Source organism: Rhinatrema bivittatum, chromosome 1 (genome assembly GCF_901001135.1).
Source record: "Rhinatrema bivittatum chromosome 1, aRhiBiv1.1, whole genome shotgun sequence".
NCBI classification, from domain to species: Eukaryota; Metazoa; Chordata; class Amphibia; order Gymnophiona; family Rhinatrematidae; genus Rhinatrema; species Rhinatrema bivittatum.
The window spans coordinates 626,967,800-626,989,125 of NC_042615.1; the positions used below are offsets into that span (position 1 = coordinate 626,967,800).

Consider the following 21,326-nt stretch of genomic DNA (forward strand, 5'->3'; position numbering starts at 1 on the left):
ACGATAGGCAGGAGCCCACAATGCGGGTAACACCGCAGCTGGTGGGTGGAGTTGAAGCACCGGTTCGTAGAGGTACTCACAGAGTAAAGGCGTCTTCCTGATGGTAGAATGGTGGGACCGAAGGTCCGTGGTGCAGGATATGAAGGAGATAGGCCCTCGAGGACAGAGTACCCAATGATCCAATTTCCTGGAAATGAATAAGAGAAGAGACCCCCGAGGAGTGGTTTTCTAGGTTAGTCAGGACCCTGAAGGGAGTTGGAAGCAAGAGATTCCAGACGAGAGGGTGACTAGAGCGAAAGGAGGCGCCTAAGCTGGCAGCTTAGAGCAGGCAGAGTAGCAAAGCGAAATCTTTGCTAACTCAATTTGGTTGCGGAAGCGGAGGCTAGTTATACCGGAGGTACTACGTCATGCAGTGGGCCGCCCCCGAGGTTCCCGCCATGACGTGTATTTGAGAGTCAGAGCTGTGCACGTTCGCACCCTAGGAGGCCACGGGAGTGAGCATGGCAGATGGGGACGCCCATGCTGGTCTGAAAATGCCAAGGCCCGCAGCACCGGAGACAGCCATCTTGCCCAGAGAGAGGGAAAGGGGAGAAAAAGAGGTAAGGCAGAGCGGTCGCAGCCGTCTACGACCGGACGCAACAGTGAGAAACACAATGGCTCAATTTAGATAAAAAGCCAAAACCGCTTTAAAAGAAACTTAGGGTGAATGCAAAGCACCACTCTATTGTGAAAAAATGCATGTTTAGTGAGTAAGGAGAAATCACTAAAGGAAAGGAAATTATAAGGTAAGTAGTAAAGGGTAGGTTGATCCCAATGAGTGGGTTATGCACCTCTGCCAGCAGTTGGAGAAAGAGCAAAAGCTGACATCATGGCCATATATTCCCGCCCCAATATCAACCCACCAGTATTCTCTGGAAAAGCCAAACCCTGAACAAACTGATTATACTTGAACATTATTAGCAATAGGCAACCATTCATGTTTCTTAGCCAAGAGAAACACTGAGCTCAGTCAAAAGAAGGATATATCTAGCTAACTAAGGGCTGGAGAAGCCACTTACCAGTGATCAACGAAGAGTAGAACTCATACACTGCATAGCTCGTCCTAAGAAGGCTAACCACAAAGTCAAACTTCAGCAGCCAAGGGCAGGTCTGGGATTGACATACCTTTCACTAAAGGAAAGGAAATAATCAGGTAAATAGCAATTTCTCCTTCCTTAGCAATCAGGTAGGTCAATCCCAACGAGTGGGACATACCAAAGCTAATCTAGAAAAGTGCAGGAGGCTGCCAGTGGTCTAGTCAAAACCATCCACGCGAAAGTAGTGTCCTCCCTAGGCCTAAGATCCAAGTGGTAATGCTTGGAGAAGGTGTGCGAAGATGACCATGTTACTGCTTGGCAAATTTCAGCAGGTGACAACAAATGAAATTCCATCCATTATACAGCCTGAGGCCTCATGGAATGCGGTCTAATCTGTTTCAGTAGGGCAACCTCAGCAGCCACATAGGCTGGCATAATGACCTCCTGAACCCAGCGGGCAATCGTTACCAGCGTCATTGGTGCTCCCTGCTTTCCTCCACCTTGGAGCACAAACAGGTACCAGACTTCCGAACAGTCTTAGTCATCTCCAAGTACTGCAGTAAATGACACTTGATGTCCAAGGAACACAAAGGCAGTACACTCAGCTTCATCTCTATCCAAGGTAGGCAGAGAAATGGCCTGATTCAAATGAAAGTCAGAAACCACTTTGGCCAAAAAGAAGGGCACTGTCTGAAGTTTAACTGCAACTAGAGTCATACAGAGAAAAGGATCATCGCAAGAAAGAGCCTGCAGCTCAGAGATCCAACATGCTAAACATTGTTATCTGAAAAACTGTCTTCCAGGTAAGCACAAAGTGAGAGAGTACAAGCTCCCTACTCATCACCTCACACATACATAGGGAACCCTATGAGTTCATTTTTATAGCATTGACATTCACAATTTACTGTAATCTCATAACAATTTTGTCATCAATATTACCATTTATCAGCAGTGCTTAACATAATACATACACATCAATTTTTTATCATTTTTATTAATTACATCCACTGGATGTTACAATAATTCAAAAACATGTGCAACCCAATATACAAAAATATACACATTATTTAGCAGCAATGTATTAACATTTAAAACACATATACCCACTACAATCACTCATCCACATACACTCCCCACCCATTAAAACCCATCTACTTCCCTTTTAATAGATGCACCATACATATTTCACTTAAAGTGCTTAACACAAATTCTTAAATCCTAAATGTATTCTTTCACGGGAGTAGTTCACAACGTCCCAACAGGGATCCCCGTTTCGCTGCAGCTTCCTCAGGGACAATCACTCCCACTTCATCCAGAGACTACGAGACCCACCGGCCTTCCACCCTCCAGATTATTACACCTTCACACAAATTAATAACAGATGTTATCTTACATTACAATACAATGCCATGTACAGCTGCTATATTTCACCTAAAACACACTCCTCCAATTTCAATCACTGGCACCGTTGCACACCTTCTCAGTTATATCACCACCTATAATATAAAAAAACCCCATATAAAACCAACCCTTAACTCAAATATCCATCCTCACATTACTGAAAGATTTTACACCCACCTCAAATATATCTTTCAGCAATTCCTGGTATATTCTAATTGTTCCACTTATCATACAATCCACTTTGTGTGCCTGTACAAAACACACAATGAAACTGACCCTTTTCAAAAGCTCAAGTTGACCAAACTACTTCCCTCCATCCTTACCTCACAAACAGCTTAGCAGGCACCAAGAGAATATCTCAATAATGAAAGCATAACAGCGTCCACCATCTTAACAGCAATCAATCCTTTTCAAAGTGCAGTGAACCACAAGATTAAGACGCCCTCTATAAGCACCTCTCACTCAGCCACACCCAAAACACACATCACCAATCAAATCACACGATACTCCCAAAAACCATGTGGTTTCACAACAACCAATAGAATCACACTAAGCCTCCCAAAGCTATGTGATTTCACAACAACCAATAGAATCACATATACAAAGCAACCAATCTCCACTAGCCTTACATATGACTGTGCTGCAACCCGGATGGTAAACAATAGCAGTCCCTTCAAACTAGATTTTGGTATACAAAACCATATATACACATTGTAATCACAACACACACAACCAACTCATGCACCAAAAACACATTCATATCCACAACACTCAAAACATCACACACTTGCAACCACCAATCACATACATATGTACACTGCCCAGTCACCCTAAACCTTATAAATGACGTCCAATGCCATAAATTATAAGCAATAACTTTCTCATCATCAGATATTTATATCCAAAGTCACATATATACTGTAATCAATAAACTCAATCATATTTTCTCCACACAATATATATATTCTAATACTCAAATATATATTCAACTACACCATAATCATACACTCCCATTTACTCACTTATATTTACACCAGGTAAGCAGCCACAAGGAAAGAGTATGCAGCAGTCAAAAGGGTGGAACTGCCAAACAATCGAGGAACAAGGTAAGGTCCCACAGAGGCACAGGAAGCTTCAACGGGGGGCAAAGATGCTTAACCCCTTGTAGAAAACGGGACACATCCAGATAGGAAGACCTAGGACCTCCATTGACTCTTCCACTATAGCAAGCCAGAACTGAAACTTGAACCTTAAAGGTGTTAATGGCCAAACCCTTAAGCAAGTCATCTTATAAAAATTTCAAAATCAAAAGAATATCCATCTTGAGCGGTTGAGTACCTCGCTCAGAAATCCAGGCATCAAAGACCCTCCAAACTCTAACACAGGTTAGAGAAGTAGAAAATTCTGTTAACACAGGCGAAAAACCCTGCTTGAACAGAGCCCGTTCAATGTACAACCCGTAAGACACAATTGACCTGGATCCTCGTGCAGAATGGACCCCTAATGTCATAGATCCATCCGAGAGGGTAGACTGAAGTCTCTGGAGATCAGTATACCACGGCCTTCAAGCCCAATCCCGAGCTACTAAACAGACAGTGTTTAACTTACAATCTGCTGTACCAGCCTGCCTATCAGAGTCCAGGGTGGAAAAGCATACAGAAGGGCACGTGTGGTCGCTCCTGAACAAGAGCATCGATGCCCTTCGCTTTTGGGTCCCACCTGTAACCGAAGCAGCATGGAACCTTTGCATTATTGAAGGTCGCCAACAGGTCTAGATCCAGTAGGCCCAGCAGTTCACCAGGAGCAGAAAGGCCTCATCTGGCAGCTCCCATTCTCCTGGGTCCAAGGTTCTCCTGCTGAGGAAACAGACTCCAATATTGTCCTTTCCGGCAATGTGAGAGGCAGAGATGCTTAATAGATGCTGCTCTGCCCATATCATGACCGCACCTATCTCCACCAATACCTGTTGATTCTTGATTTCACCCTGATTGACATAAGCCACTACTGACACATTGTCAGACTGCCCGAGCCTCTAGCCACTCTGTGAACCGCAGGCACGCCAACCGAACCACTCGTGCCTCCAGTCTATTGATGTTCCACTGCCGCTCTGCTGCATTCCAGCTTCCTTGCACCACAAACCCCTGACAGTGAACCCCCCCAGCCCGGGACGCTCACATCTGTCGTGAGTAACCAACCAATCCGGCGTCATCAGGGAAATTCCCTTCCTGAGATGGTCCGCATTTAAACCACCAGTTCAACTGGGCTCTCACCTCTAATGAAAGGAGTAGCCTCACCACATAGTTCTGCGACTGTAGACTCCCATCGGGAGAGCAAGGCATGCTGAAGAGGGTGCATATGTGCCCTCGCCCAGGGAACCACTTCTAATGCGGCAGCCATCGAACCCAGGACCTGTAGATAGGAGGGCAGGCTTCTATGATGTCAGTCTCTAGACTCAAATATGGACCCCAGTGCTTTCTTTTGGAAGAGTAAACCACCTGAATGTAATACTCTGAGCCAGTGAACAAGTTTAATGTGCTGAAAAGAGTAAGCTGAGTTATAGGAGCCTTACTCAGAGTATGTACCTCTCACCTGCTTTCTGAAGTAAGGAAATAGGGATCATGTGTCCTTTGACTTAACTTATTCAAACTCTTGGTCAGCCTCTACTCATGCGATTGCTTGTAATTTGAAAAGGTTGGTAGTTGCTTCTGTAAGGATTGAAGCACTGTGAACTTCTGCCCCTGGAGGACCTGGGGAGGGGGGTCACTGCTTTCTCTTCGTCTTATCCTCCAGCAGGTGCGGCAATGGGGACTCGCCCCATTTGTCGGCTAGTTTCTCCAGTTCACTGCTGAACAGGAGGGATCCTTTTGAAGAGCATCCTTGTGAGGCGTGCTTTGGAAGATGCGGAGCCAGAGTTGCCCTCCTGGCCGTCACCGCAGATGACACACCTCTGGCCGCTGTGCGCACTAGGTCGGAAGCAGTTGTCTGCAAGGAATGATACTGCTGGTTCCATGACTTGTCTCAGGGTGTTGTTCCTGGTCTGGGATAAGCAGGCACGTGTCACCACGGTACAGCAGGCCGCAATTTGTAGAGACATAGCGGCTACGTCAAATGACTGTTTAAGGATGGACTCCAGACGCCGGTCATGTGCATCCTTGAGTGCTGCCCCTCCCTCCACTGGGATGGTGGTGCGCTTAGAGACCGCGCAGACCATGGTGATTGCTTGTGATTTGAAAAGGTGAATGAAAATAGTTCCGGTATTGTGTGAAAACAGGTTTTGCAGGCAAGCTTTCACTATTTCATAAGCACACTGAACAATTCAGTTTCAAAAGATACTGACGATGCATTAGAATTAGGGCATCCCAACAGTGAGATTCCATTAATAAGAAAAGTAACCCAAGTGCCTGTAATTAAAAACTAACCTGAGCTAACAGATTCCAATTTATCCGTAACAATTAGAAAGGTGAATGAAAATACAAACAAAAAACACTTTGAAATGTTTGTATGCTAATGCCAGAAGTCTAAGAAGATGAGGGAATTAGAATGTATTGCAGTGAATGAAGACATAGATTTAATTGGCATCTCAGAGACATGGTGAAAGGAGGATAAACCAATGGGACAGTGCTATACCAGGGTACAAATTATATCGCAATGACAGAGAGGAGCATCTGGGAGGCGGGGGTGGCGCTTTATGTCCGGGATGGCATAGAGTCCAACAGGATAAAGATCCTGCATGAGACTAAATGTACAATCAAATCTTTATGGGTAGAAATCCCTTATGTGTTGGGGAAAAGGATAGTGTTAGGAATATACTACTGTCCACCTGGCCAAGATGGTCAGACGGCCAGTGAAATGCTAAGAGAAATTAGGGAAGCTAACCAAATTAGTGGTACAGTAATGATGGGAGATTTCAATTACCAATCTATTAAACAAAAAAAAATAAATCAGCTAAAAATAAATCACTCCCCTAGAAAGATATTTCAAATAGTACACAAGGGTAAGTGTAAAACCAATTTCCAACAAATCTTCATACATATATTCTAAAAAAAACTTAATAGTTTTATTACAATATACATAAATTTTTCTTAAGTATAATGTTTGGCCAAAAATATACAACTCACTATATAGACAAAGTCAAACAAAATCAACCATGAAACATAAATAGTACCCCCACCATATCAAGTAACCAACCATCACATCCATACAAAGAGATAAAAGACAAAGTATGAATACCAATCCCTAGTTTTTTCAGAAGGAGCAAGATTTTTTTTATTTATTTATTTATTTTTTAAGTGCAATGCGTCCTTAATACATCTCAGAAACACATGGGTCACTTTCTAGATACAAATTTTCTTAAGGAGCAAGATCTCTTCTTTAAAGATGCAGTCCCAACTAGGGCCCAAGCTTTGCCTCACACAATGAGGCTGCTTCAGGGGAAACAGACCAAAAAATAAAACAAAGAAACTATGGGGTAGATTTTAAAAGCCCTGCGCACGTAAATCCTGCCGGATTTACGTGCGCCTATTTTGCATAGGCCGCCGGCGTGCGCAAAGCCCCGGGATGTGCGTAGGTCCCGGGGCTTGCTAAAATGGCCGGTCCTGGGGGGCGTGCCTGTGGTCCGGGGGCGTGTCCAGGTGCGTGTCTGCGGCGGTCCGGGGCCTGGCCAGCAGGCGTAACTCCATCAAAAAAGGTGTGGGGGGTGGGGGGGGGGACAAAAAAAAGTTCCCTCCGAGGGCCGCTCCCAATTTCGGAGCGGCCTCGGAGGGAACGGAAGCAGACTGCGTGGCTCGGCGCGCGCAGGCTGCCGATTTGCACAGTCTTGCGTTCGCCAACCCCGGATTTTAAAAGATACGCGCGTATCTTTTAAAATCCGGCATACTTTTGTTCGTGCCGGTTGCGTGAACAAAAGTGCACGTGCGCTGTTTTTTTAAAATGTACCCCTATATTTTTTTTATAGTATTCCAAAATTTTTTATAAAAACATGCTTACAGACTCTAAAGTATCAAAATTAACCAACTGAGAAATTATATTATTTAAATCAAACATCGGGCGGCACAGATCTTCAATAAAGCATTTTACTTATTCCCCCAATAACACCGGGATCAAGAAATTACCTGAACCAAAAAATATTTTTAAAAAACCACAAATAATCAAAAGTTCTATTGAATCAAAATATATATAAAGCAAAATACTTACAAAAAAATATTAGTCTTGTCCAAAAATGAAATGCTTACCGTCAACATTTAAACTGCAAGCAACAGGTGATCTTTGCGGCGTTCAGATTCTGCAAAAGGCTTAAAGCAACCTTTACGCAACAAGGGACTCCAAATTCATTTTAACTACATAACCCTTTGTATGGATGTGAATGTGTGATTGATTACTTGTGATATGGTGGGGGTATCATTTATGTTTCATGTTTAATTTTGTTTCTTTGTATGGTGAATTATATACTTTTGGGCAAACATTCTACTTAATAAAAATGTATGTATATTGTATGAATGTAATAAAACTTTTATAAATTGTTTAAAAATTTTAAAAAAGTTGTTTGTTAGAATATACGTATGAGGATTTGTTTGAAATTGATTTTACACTTACCCTTGTGTACTATTTGAAATTTCAATTACACCAATATTGACTGGGTAAACGTAACATCATGTCTTGTTAGAGAGAAACTTCCTGGATGGAATAAATGACAGTTTTATGCAGTAATTGGTACTGGAACAGATGAGAGAGGGAGCAATTTTAGATTTAATTCTTAGTGAAGCACAGGATTTGGTGAGAGGGGTAACAGTAGTGGGGACACTTGGCAATAGTGATCATATGATCAAACCTGAATTAATGACAGGAAGGGGGAACAATAAGTAAAATCTATGGCCCTAGCACTAAACTTTCAAAAGGAAAACTTTGATAAAATGAGAAAAACAGAAAAAAAAAATTAAAGGATCACCTGCAAAGGTAAAAAGTGTGCAGGAGGCGTGGAACTAAGGAGTACCATCCTGGAAGCACAGTCCAGATGTATTCCACACACTAACAGGCCGATACAGTAAGGACGCGGTAGAAAAAGTGCGGCAGTGCCAGGCGCCCGCTCATCTGCCGCGCGCACAATTCGGATCACATACCGCTCGATACAGTATTTAAATGGCATGCAAAATGCAAGCCGCGTCCAAAGCGCGTCCAAGAAGCATCCATGAAGCACAATCCATTTTACTGTATAGAGCGCTATACAGCGCCTATACAGTATCCTGGGTGCGCTGGTACCTGTCATTTCAAATGTCAGGTACCAGGAAGTGGATCCCAACTTTAAGCAAAGAAAAGGATCAGAGACGTATCAGCCGGCCATTAACAGCAAGGGTCATGATTTAGCAAGACAATTCCCCTAGGGGAAGAAAATACAATCAAATCAGACCAAAAGAAAACGTATTAGGAAGGACCTGTTGTTTCCAAGCATAACCTAAACTCTTGCCTGCCCAACCTAAAATCCAACGCACCGGGAAAGCCACTCTTCAGATCACGACTAATCCCATCACTGGAAGGACAAAAGATTTTTTTTAAGCGTCCCAGTTCCTCTCTCCGCTATATCAATGCATTCTCCTTTCCACTGCAATGCGAACAGTATTCTGAAAAATAACTTTCAAACCCAGGGTGGTGGAGCATTGTTCTGCATGATAAAACCTGCACTCAACAGGATCGGGCAAACTTTCCCCCAGCCCCCGCTCACCTGCCCTGGCTGCGTCCATGGGTTGCCAGTCTCTGGAGCAGCCCCAGTCCTCTCTCCCCTCCTCCCGGGGGCAGCCGGCGGTGAGAACAAGAGTGGCTTCAGCAGCCCGGGGCAGATCGGGTGCTCCCCATGCGAGGCGGCTTCCAGCAGCCCCCGCCAGCGAGAGTGCATGAACGCACGCCGTGACCTGAGTGCCCGGCTGGACATCCGAGGTCACGGCGTGCGCTCATTCGTACAGTTCTACAGGCAATAATTGTCGCAAGCACAGACTACTGTAACTCTCTGCTATTAGGGCTACCTCAAGTTACCATTAGGCCACTACAAATATTGCAAAATTCCGCTGCTAGAATTCTGACAGGCAAAAAGAAAAGAGACCACATTACAGGAACACTTGCTGAACTACACTGGCTCCCAATCGAACAAATAATACAATATAAGGCACTGTGTATAATTCATAAACTAATCCACGATGAAAAGGCCGACTGGCTCAACACAGCACTGCGCGTACATTTACCACACAGAAACCTGAGATCTGCTAATAAGGCTTTATTAACTGTTCCTTCTGTTAAATCAGCACGTCTCACTGAAGTAAGGGAGAGAGCACTGTCACTGGCTGGTCCCGTACTATGGAACACCATGCCACTCGAAATAAGGCTACAGAGAAATTTGAAACTATTTAAAACTAATCTGAAAACCTGGCTTTTTAAACAAGCTTTTTACAAAGACAAAGAGAACGAGGAAAACAATCGATAAATAAGGACGCACCAAGCAAACAATTTTTTCATTTATATCTCCAAATGCATATTAAACGTAGACTTGAACCACTTAACAGTTTCCTAACCAACATATAAGGTCTAATCAACACATAGTTTGTCTTATTAAAATTTTTTACCGTTCTATGTTGGCACATGTTTAAACTGTAATCTATAGCAATTATTTTTTTTTCTTATAGTGCCTTTATGTAAACCGTTGTGATGGTGAATTAACTTAAAGACGGTATAGAAGAGTTTTTAAATAAATAAATGAAATAAATATTTAATGAAAAATAAATAAATACTCTTGTTTGGGACATAGTGCTTTTCTTCCACTAGACCCCCAGTAAAAAAAAATAAATAAAGTTTAAACCAACAACTGCGCTAATTTACCTGAGTCTGGATTTATAAAAATGTGAATTGCTGGCAGGCTTTTTAATTGCTTCTTAGCTCAACTCAGGATCACAATTTTGATCCTGAGACATCTGGGCAGTCCTGGTACCTTTTTATTTGTTCAAATAAGCTACCACTACATGGCTGACTAGATTGTAAATTCCATTGAGCAGGGACTCTCTCTTATGTGTATCTATACAGTGCTGTAAATGTCTATTAGTGCTTTAAAAATGATAAGTAGTAGTAGAAATAGAGTAGTAATAGTTTGACTTTATACAGATTTATTTATTTATTTATTTAAATTCTTTTAATATACCGATGCTCAAGACCAGGTCTTATCGTACCGGTTTACAGTAAACTAGGGGGAACCAGTTAACAGAGTGAACAAAAACAAAAAAAACAAAAAGTTACATTATAACAGGGAATGAGGAACTAGGCTGTTAGAGAAAAAGATAGGTTAAACAAATTCTAAATTCAGATCTCCTCCTATCAAAGGAGGCTCTAAAGGAAAAAAAAATTCAAAGCCAAGAACATGTCTCTTATTTAAAAAATATTCTTATTCATCTTGGACCAGATTACGGGAGCCAGCGGTTGTAGTGAGAACTATCCCCCTGTAAAAATACATTCATTTAGTAAAAAGGCATAACACTGTCTGTAAATTGCTGTTACCTAACAACCCAATAAAATAAGCACCTGAAGAGAGGTCTAGGAGTTTTTGTTAAATCAGTGCTTGAATTGAAGGAAGAAAATTCATGGTGCAAATAAGCAAACAGGAAGATAAAGAATTGAGTGGTTGCACTTCGGTGATGGTTCTAGTCCTAAAACACTGAGAAGCAAGAACGCTCACTTTTGGGAGAAACATAATAGAACATTTCAGGTATTTAACTATATCATTACACAGTGATAAGCCATTTAATATTTGATGAATAAAAATAGTACCTGGATCATTATGTGAGTGAGGTACAACAAAGACCTGAAGAAGCTCATTATTCAATTCCTTCTCATCATATGTTATATCAAACCCTTGTTTCCAAACACCACCATCTGGGTTATCAAAGGGAAGAATGTCATACACATCCAGCATCTGGAATGATAAAAGAAAACTCAAATATGGAAAAGAAAATGTATGCGTCTGTATATGGTTAAATTTTTATTTTTTTTTAAAGAATCTTTACTTATTCTAATTCAGTTCTGTTGTCAGTTCACAATGCTGCAATATTTTAAAATGCAGTCCTTTGTCCAAATGTAAGCTGAAGTTAAAGCAGAATGCCATGTTTCGATACATTTTTTGTTATGATGTGGAAATCCATGACTTTCAATGGTGGAGGATTTTTCGCCTTTGAAAATCTATTTTGTAAATGATCACAATCAATATCTGTGTTTATGAATGAAAGGACAAAGTAAGTTTATCGTCAACATTACTTATCAGCCAAGTGACCAAACTTAATGAAAACAGAGACAACAATTGTACACTAATTTTAATTGCTGTTGGAATAAAGTATGATTAAATTGATCTTACCTGATAGTTTTCTTTACTTGGTCTGCTAGACCAGTTATTGCATATTAGTCTTCCTTCTTCCACAGCTGACAAAGATGGAGGACACACCTCTTATGACCTTACACTGGGCTATAAGGGGAATGTGGTCCAGTTCAGAAGCTTATTGCCAGAGCTCTGTGAGGACCCCCCACAATACTTTTGGGTTTGTTTTTTTTTACTTTTGTAATATGGCATAGGGCACACAACTGATTGGAGTGAGAAAAGAAGTGCTATCACAAAAAGAGAGAAGAAACAGCCTTAGAAAATAAGAGTGTGTTTCATCATCATATCTTTCTTAACACTGTGCTCCTGAGTGGGTTCTGGACTGGTCTAGCAGGACTCAAGCCAAGAAAATTAATCAGGTAAAAATAATTTAATGTTGAGATTACTACCTGATAATCTCCTTTTCCTTAGTGTAGACAGATGGACTCAGAACGAATGGGATAGTATCCGCGAGCTAGCAGTTTGAGACTGATCCGACGCCAGCACGGGGGTATATATATCCCCACAGGAAGCGTAGCAACTCAGTAATCTTCCTTGCAAAAGCTGTTATGGAAATGTGTACTGACGCTCAGTGAAAAGTGAAAACAGGATTCCCCTGACCGATTGATAGTAGCTGGAGACCGCCAGCATTCACAACCGGAAGGCGTTAACACCTGGTGGAGTGTACGCTCTTATGGAACAGAAGACATGGCTTACCTTGAATCGGTGAAAACCCATGTACACAGGCAGCTGGGCGGGATGCTGAGTCCATCTGTCTACACTAAGGAAAAGGAGATTATCAGGTAGTAATCTCAACATTTCCTGGCGTGTAGCCAGATGGACTCAGAACGAATGGGATGTACAAAAGCTTTACTCCCAGCCTGGGCGGGAGGCTGCCTGAGGACCATGTAGAACCGCCCTCGCAAATGCTGAGTCCTCCCTGGCCTGGACATCCAGACGGTAGAACCTGGAGAAGGTATGGAGGGAGGACCAAGTCGCCGCATTACAGATTTCTGCAGGCGACAGCATCCTGGATTCAGCCCAGGATGTTTCTTGTGCTCTGGTAGAATGAGCCTTGACTTGTAGAGGCGGAGACTTCCCGGCTTCTACGTAAGCTGCTCTGACAACTTCTTTAATCCAGCGGGCGATGGTGGGCCGCGAGGCCGCTTCACCTTGCTTCTTCCCACTGTGCAGGACGATTAGATGGTCCGTCTTTCGTAGGTGTTGTGTCACTTCCAAGTATCTGGTCAGCAATCTGCCAATGTCGAGATGGCGTAATAAACGCCCTTCTTCAGATTTCTTCAGACCCGCCGTGGTCGGCAGGGATATAAAGAAATAAATATGATTATAAAAGAAATAAATAAATAACCTGATTATATGATTAAGATTATATGATTTATTTATTTCTTTTATAATCATATATATTATATATAATCATGTTTATAATCATATAACCACATTTTTTATTTATTAACTCGTATGTTACTTATTAACTGTTTTTGCAATTTATACTAATTTGTTAATTTGATTAACCTGTTCAATGTAAACCGCTAAATGTAGCGATAGTTATTGTTCCTTGTAAACCGGGGTGATATGTATATTTTACAGGAACCTCCGGTATATAAACTCTATAAATAAATAAATAAATATGGTTTGGTTAAGATGAAACTGTGAAACCACTTTAGGTAGGAAGGAGGGAACCGTACGAAGATGGATAGCCTCCGGAGTGATTCTGAGAAAGGGATCACGGCAGGACAATGCTTGTAGCTCTGAGATGCGGCGGGCTGAACATACAGCCAGCAAGAACACCATCTTCAAGGTTAGAGAACGAAGAGACAGGCCCCGAAGGGGCCTGAAGGTGGATCCTGCGAGGAAATCCAAAACAAGGTTGAGGTTCCACAAAGGCACAGGCCACTTCAGTGGCGGACGAATATGCTTGACTCCTTGCAGGAAGCGAGAAACATCTGGGTGCTTGGCGATGGTCTTGCCATCCCTCCTGGGACCATAGCAAGACAGCGCAGCCACCTGAACCTTGATGGAGCTGAGGGAGAGACCCTTTTGAAGTCCATCCTGCAGGAAATCCAACACAATAGGGATTGTGATTGCATGTGGATTGGTGCCGTGAGTGTCACACCATGCTTCAAATACTCTCCAGATCCGGATGTATGTGAGGGATGTGGAAAACTTACGAGCTCGGAGGAGGGTATCAATCTCGGGCTCCGAGTAACCCCTCTTCTTTAATCTAGCCCTCTCAAGGGCCATACCGTAAGAGAGAATTGAGCCGGATCCTCGTGAAGAATGGGACCTTGATGTAGAAGGTCCCGGAGAGGAGGCAGGGGAAGAGGCTCCCCTGCCAGCAGTCTTCTCATGTCCGCGTACCAGGGTCTTCTTGGCCAGTCTGGCGCCACTAAAAGAACTAGGCCCCGGTGTCTCTGAATCTTGCAGATGACAGCGCCTAGCAGAGGCCATGGAGGAAAGGCGTACAGTAGAGTCCCTGGAGGCCATGGCTGAACCAGGGCATCGATTCAATGTGAGAACGGGTCGCGCTTGCGGCTGAAGTATCTGGGTACCTGAGCGTTGGACTTGTCCGCCAGTAAATCCATGTCCGGAATCCCCCAATGATCCACAATCATCTGGAAGGCCGTGGGTGAGAGCTGCCACTCTCCCGGATCTAGGCTTTCTCTGCTGAGGAAGTCTGCCATGGTGTTGTCCTTCCCGGCAATGTGGACGGCGGAGATGTCCTGAAGATTCACCTCTGCCCAAGTCATCAGAGGGGCGATCTCCAGAGATACCTGTCTGCTTCAGTAGGCCACCGTGGTGGCGTTGTCGGACACCACTCTGACTGCTCTGTTCTTCAGTCTGTGAGCAAATCGAAGGCATGCCAATCGGACTGCCCGGGCCTCTAGACGGTTGATGTTCCACGCTGACTCTTCTCTGTTCCACCGCCCTTGTGCGGTGAGTTCTTCGCAGTGTGCTCCCCAGCCGCTCAGGCTGGCATCTGTGGTGAGCAAGATCCACGTGGGTGAGGACATCTTCGACCCCCTGCTCATGTGGTTGGACTGCAACCACCACCGCAACTGGGTCCACACTCTGGCTGGTAGAGGTAGGTGCTTGGAGTAGGTCCGTAGACGGGGGCTCCAGCGAGAGAGCAGGGCATATTGGAGAGGTCTCATATGGGCCCTCGCCCAAGGTACCACTTCCAGGGTGGATGCCATGAGACCAAGAACCTGCAGATAATCCCAGGCTGTGGGCCGACTGGCTCCCATCAAATACTGGATACGCTGCTGAAGTTTCAACTTTCTCTTGGTTGTGAGACTGACTGTGTCTGCCCGGGTGTCGAACTGTACTCCCAGGTATCCAGTGACTGGGAAGGCTGTAGGCAGCTCTTGCTGAGGTTGATTACCCAGCCCAAGCTTTCCAGAAGGGCTATCACTCTGTCGGTTGTCCGAAGGCTCTCCTCTCGTGATTTCGCCCTGATCAGCCAGTCGTCTAGGTAGGGATGGACCAGTATTCCTTCCCGCCTGAGTGCCGCCGCTACCACTACTACCACCTTGGTGAATGTCCATGGTGACGTTGCCAACCCGAAGGGCAGAGCCCGAAACTGGAAGTGGCGGCCTAGAACCTTGAAGCGTAGGTAGCGCTGATGATCCGGATGGATCGGGATATGCAGGTATGCCTCCGACAGGTCTAATGCCGTGAGGAATTCTCCTGGCTGTACTGCGGCCTTGACGGAGCGTAGAGTTTCCATGCGAAACCTCGGTACCCGTAAGTATTGATTGACTGACTTGAGGTCCAATACAGGCCGAAAGGTACCCCCTTTCTTGGGTACCATGAAATAAATGGAATAATGTCCAGAATTCACTTCCCAGGCAGGTACTGGGATGATGGCTTTTCAAGGACAGGAGTCTCGCCAGGGTAGCTTCCAATGCTGCCTTCTTGTGTATGGGACATGAAGATTCCACAAACTTGTCCGGAGGGAGATGATGAAAGTCCAGATAATATCCCTCCCGGATAACGGCGAGGACCCACTGGTCCGATGTAATCTCGACCCATCTGGGGTAGAAGAGGGTTAACCTGCCCCCTATGGCTCCGTCCACCAGATGAATCGGCGGATTCTCATTGGGAGGCGCGGCCGGGACCCGAGCCCGGGCCCGCTCCCCTCTTGCGCTGCTTAGTCCGAAAGGACTGATTCCTGGCCGGAGGACGTGGTGCCTGGTAGCAACCCCTGTAAGGAACGAAACGCTGGGAACTCCTGCCCCTGGAGGGCCTTGGAAAGGCGCGCTGGCCCCTTCGGAACCGATCTTCCGGCAATCTGGGCACTGGAGAGGCACCCCATGCACTGGCCAGTTTATCAAGGTCGCTGCCAAATAGAAAAGAGCCCTTAAAGGGCAATCTGGTGAGGCGTGTCTTAGAAGGCGCATCAGCTGACCATAGTCTGATCCAGAGCTGCCTCCTGGCAGCTACGGAGGATGAAATCCCTTTAGCTGTTGTCCGGACCAGGTCAGATGCCGCATCTGTAAGGAAAGAAAGAGCGGATTCCATGTCCGCCGCTGGAGCGTTGTTTCTAACCTGTGACAAACAGGCACGCGTCACCACCGTGCAGCAGGTGGCGATCCGCAAAGATAAAGCTGCCACCTCAAAAGCCTGTCTCAGAATGGCGTCCAGTCGCCGGTGATGAGGCTCCCTGAGGGCCGTCCCCCCTTCAACTGGAATGGTAGTGCGCTTGACCACAGCGCTAATCAAGGCATCCACCTGAGGGCACGCCAGCAGGTCCTGGATAGCCGGTGCCAATGGGTACATGCTCTTCAGAGCCCGACCCCCTTTGAAGGCAGCCGCTGGTGCCGCCCATTCTAAATCAATCAGTTGTTGCGCCGCTTGTAAGAATGGAAAATGGCGGGCTGTAGGACAAAGACCTTCCAGCAGGGGATTCTGCGCAGAGGGTACCGAAGCGCTGGGACCTGTAATATCCAATTCTGCCAGACAGAGACACCAGGTCGGAGAGATCCTCTTTAGGGAAGAACCGCCGCATGGTTCTATATGGCTCAGTCCCTGGAGGACGGTCCCCCTCGTCCGGGAGTTCGGACTCGTCCTGTGAGACCTCCTGGTCGGACTGATCCGGACTGTCCATCGGTGGGAAGTCCTGCTCGCGATAAGGTCGTGAGGGTCCAGGAACCGGATCCGCAGGAGCCGCCACCGCAGCAGCAGGTGCAGCAGCCGCCGCAGGAACCACAGGAACAGCAGGAACCGCAGGGCCTGGACGGTAAGCCGTTTGCATCTGTACGAAGGCATGAATCCCCTTAAAGAGATCCACCCAGGAAATCGAAGCAGCCTCTAATCACCGGGGTACAAGCTCCCCCGGGATTCCAGATTGGTCGAGACTGCCCCCTAACTCCGGGGTAGCCCCTGGGGAACTGTCCACAAATCGTGGCTGAGAGCGGTCCTGGCCCGAGGGTCGCACGGTCCCCTCACATTGGGCACACAGAGAATTTGGCTCATCACTGCGCGTGGCCCGAAGTTGGCATGCAGAGCAGAGGCCAAGGGCTGCAATGCCTTGGAAAGCACGCTCAACTAGCGTGCAGGCACTCCAAACTGCTTTGGAGACGGAAATTACTGAGTTGCTATGCTTCCTGTGGGGATATATATACCCCCGTGCTGACGTCAGATCCGTCTCCAACTGCTAGCATGCGGATACTATCCCATTCGTTCTGAGTCCATCTGGCTACACTCCAGGAAATCTTTGTTTTCTTCCTGCTAGATCAGTCATTACGTATGGAAGTTACCAAAGCTATGCCTTGCTGGGTTGGGAAGAAGACAGGCTGTCTTAATGATCCCTGCCCCAACGGCAGCATCAGCCTTTAGCCTGTATGTCCAATCTGTTTGTTTAACAAAGGAGTGCAAGAAAAGAGAGACAGCTGCCATGCAAATTTCCTCTAGAGAGGCTGAAGCTGCCTCTGCCCAGGATGATGCTTGCACCATAGTAGAGTGAGCCCAGAGTGCTATCTGGGGCTGCTAACCTGACAGTAGATAGGCCAATGAGCTTGCCTCTTTGATCCATCCAACTATGGTGGCCTTGGAGGCCACCTACGCTTTCCAGGCAAACACCACAAACAGTTTTTGTCTGCTTTCCTAAAAACATGTGTTACTTTCAAATGCCTCAAGAGAATCCAATATACATCTAACAGTCATAGGCTCTTACCTTTTCCCCAACAATCACTACTCTTGAAGGTTGGAAGAGATACCAATTGGTTCACATGAAATGTAGATACTACCTTGGGCAGGAAAGATGGGATTGGGAGAAAGGTAAAAATCTTGTGAAATTACTAGATGAGGATCTCTGCAGGACAGGGCTTGCAGCTCTGAGATGTGCCTAGCTCAGCATATTGCTACAAGAAAGGACGTTTTCAGAGAATTCCTTAATGGATGCTAAGGGCCTTAGCACCAAATTGAGATCCCACTGAGTACAACTGGAAGAAAATGGTATCCTAATGTGCTTTACCCCCTTTCAGGAAACACTATGTCTGGATGTGCAGCTAATGGAGTGCCTTTAATTTGACCCCTATAGTATGCATCGGCTACTACCTGGACCTACAAGGAACATAGTGCCCAGTACCTTGTCCAGGTCCACATGCAAGAAATCTGGAATCTTCTGGAAATATGCTTTCCAGAAAGAAAGGTCCTGTTTGGAGCAGTTACCCTCATTCTCCAAACTCTGATATAAGTGGGAAACTTCTGTGCCTTTAACGTAATTGAAATTACTAAGGCTAAACAACCTCTTTTTCACACGTGCGCCCAATTCAAGAGCTAAGCCATAAGAGAACGGAAATAGATCTGCATCAGTACCGGACCATGCCCGCCTCCTTTGGCAGAGCCAATGGGGCTCCATTCAGGAGTTTCACCAGATCCAAATACAGGGCCTCCTCAGCCAATCTGGGGCGACTAGGATGACCAGGAATGGATGGTTCTCCGCCTTTATTGTCCAACCTATAAAAAGCAATGGTGGAAAGATATACAGCAGGCTGAGTCTTGGCCATGGACACAAGAGTGCATCTGTGCCTCTGGACCCTGCTCTGCGACTGAAAAATGTCGGCTTTAAACATTTGCATGTGTTATCATTAGGTCCACGCATGGGGGACCCTATTGACTATCATCTGAAATGCTTTTTGACCCAGTATATATTCTCCTGGGTCCAGCCTGTTCCTACTTTGATAATAGACTTGCATGTTCATCTTCCCTGCTATATAGACTGAGAGGTGGAGATAATGTTCTTCTTCCCATTCGAGTAGCCAGGCTGCTTCCTGCTCTAGTGAGGAGCTGTGAGTGCCCCTTGCCTGTTGATGTATGCCATCGCCTTGGCATTGTCTGAGAAAACCCTATTTTCCCCTTAAAGGAAGCACCACAGAGCCAGTCTGATGGCTTTTTTCCAACCTGTTTATTGAACAAAATCTCTCCTCTCCTGAAGACTGCCCTTGGGTTACATGACTGACAAAGTGCACTCCACTCCTTTAGGCTGGCATCCATTGTGAGACAACTACCCAGTTCTAGGGTCATCCCTTTCTAGAGGTTTGGGGGTTGAGCCCACCAGTTCAGAATGCTCTTTACCCTTGAGGGGACCCAAAGCTAGCACTGGTAATCTTGCGATGCTGGCAACTAGCTTAACAGCAGAGCCTATTGGAGGGGAAGAATGGATGCCATAAAGCCTAGAAGATGAAGGTAGTCCATTACTCTGGCCACTCCCTGAACCTGAAACACTAGCACCTGGTCTATTAATTTGGACACTCATGCTGTCAAAAACGCCCAACCTTGTTCTGTGTTATTGCAGACTCCTAGTAATTCCAGTATTTGTGACAGTTCTAAAAGGTTCTTTGAGAAAGGCTTCTAGGAAAAGTAAAAAGTCATGGGATAGGTGGCGATGTCCTTTCGTGGATTGCAGACTGGCTAAAGGACAGGAAACAGAGTAGGATTAAATGGGCAATTTTCTCAGTGGAAGGGAGTGGACAGTGGAGTGACTCAGGGATCTGTATTGGGACCCTTACTGTTCAATATATTTATAAATGATCTGGAAAGAAATACGACGAGTGAGAAATCAAATTTGCAGACGACACAAAATTGTTCAGAGTAGTTAAATCACAAGCAGATTGTGATAAATTGCAGGAAGACCTTGTGAGACTGGAAAATTGGGCATCCAAATGGCAGATGAAATTTAATGTGGATAAGTGCAAGGTGATGCATATAGGGAAAAATAACCCATGCTATTACACGATGTTGGGTTCCATATTAGGTGCTACAACCCAAGAAAGAGATCTAGGTGTCATAGTGGATAACACATTGAAATCGTCGGTTCAGTGGGCTGCGGCAGTCGAAAAAGCAAACAGAATGTTGGGAATTATTAGAAAAGGAATGATGAATAAAATGGAAAATGTCATAATGCCTCTATCGCTCCATGGTGAGACCGCACCTTGAATACTGTGTACAATTCTGGTCGCCGCATCTCAAAAAAGATATAATTGCGATGGAGAAGGTACAGAGAAGGGCTACCAAAATGATAAAGGGAATGGAACAACTCCCCTATGAGGAAAGACTAAAGAGGTTAGGACTTTTCAGCTTGGAGAAGAGACGACTGAGGGGGGATATGATAGAGGTGTTTAAAATCATGAGAGGTCTAGAACGGGTAGATGTGAATCGGTTATTTACTCTTTCGGATAGTAGAAAGACTAGGGGACACTCCATGAAGTCAGCATGGGGCACATTTAAAACTAATCGGAGAAAGTTCTTTTTTACTCAACGCACAATTAAACTCTGGAATTTGTTGCCAGAGAATGTGGTTCGTGCAGTTAGTATAGCTGTGTTTAAAAAAGGATTGGATAAGTTCTTGGAGGAGAAGTCCATTACCTGCTATTAAGTTCACTTAGAGAATAGCCACTGCCATTAGCAATGGTTACATGGAATAGACTTAGTTTTTGGGTACTTGCCAGGTTCTTATGGCCTGGATTGGCCACTGTTGGAAACAGGATGCTGGGCTTGATGGACCCTTGGTCTGACCCAGTATGGCATTTTCTTATGTTCTTATGTTCTTAAATTCACTACCCAGTCTAACTGCTGAAGGAGGTGGAGTCCAGATTTGGAGGTCTGATGACTCTCCTGAGCTGACTTGGCTCTTATAAGCCAGTCATCTACATACAGGTGTACCATAATGTCCTGGATATTTACAGTTGCTGCTACCATCACTATGACCTTGGTGAATGCACTGGGGGAGCTGTCACTAGGCTGAAAGGCAGCACTTGAAAATGAAAATGCTTGACCAGTATGCAGAACCTTAATAGGCTCTGAGGAGATACCTGGATGTGAATATGAAAGAAAGCTTCTGCTAGGTCCAGGGATGCTAGGTATTCTCCTGGCCTTACTGAAGCTATCACCAACTGCAGTGTCTCCTTCTGGAAATGGGGGAGGTGAGGTATTTGTTGACCTCTCTT

At 45.2% G+C, this 21,326-nt stretch overlaps 1 protein-coding gene across 1 annotated transcript in view; it reads right to left on the reverse strand.

The window, feature by feature from the left end:
* MAN2A1 (mannosidase alpha class 2A member 1) overlaps window positions 1-21,326 on the reverse strand; it is a 485,077-nt gene that overhangs the window by 401,463 nt on the left and 62,288 nt on the right. The window contains 1 exon segment of the mRNA XM_029571989.1: window positions 11,277-11,421. Within this exon segment, the coding sequence (XP_029427849.1) occupies window positions 11,277-11,421 (145 nt within the window).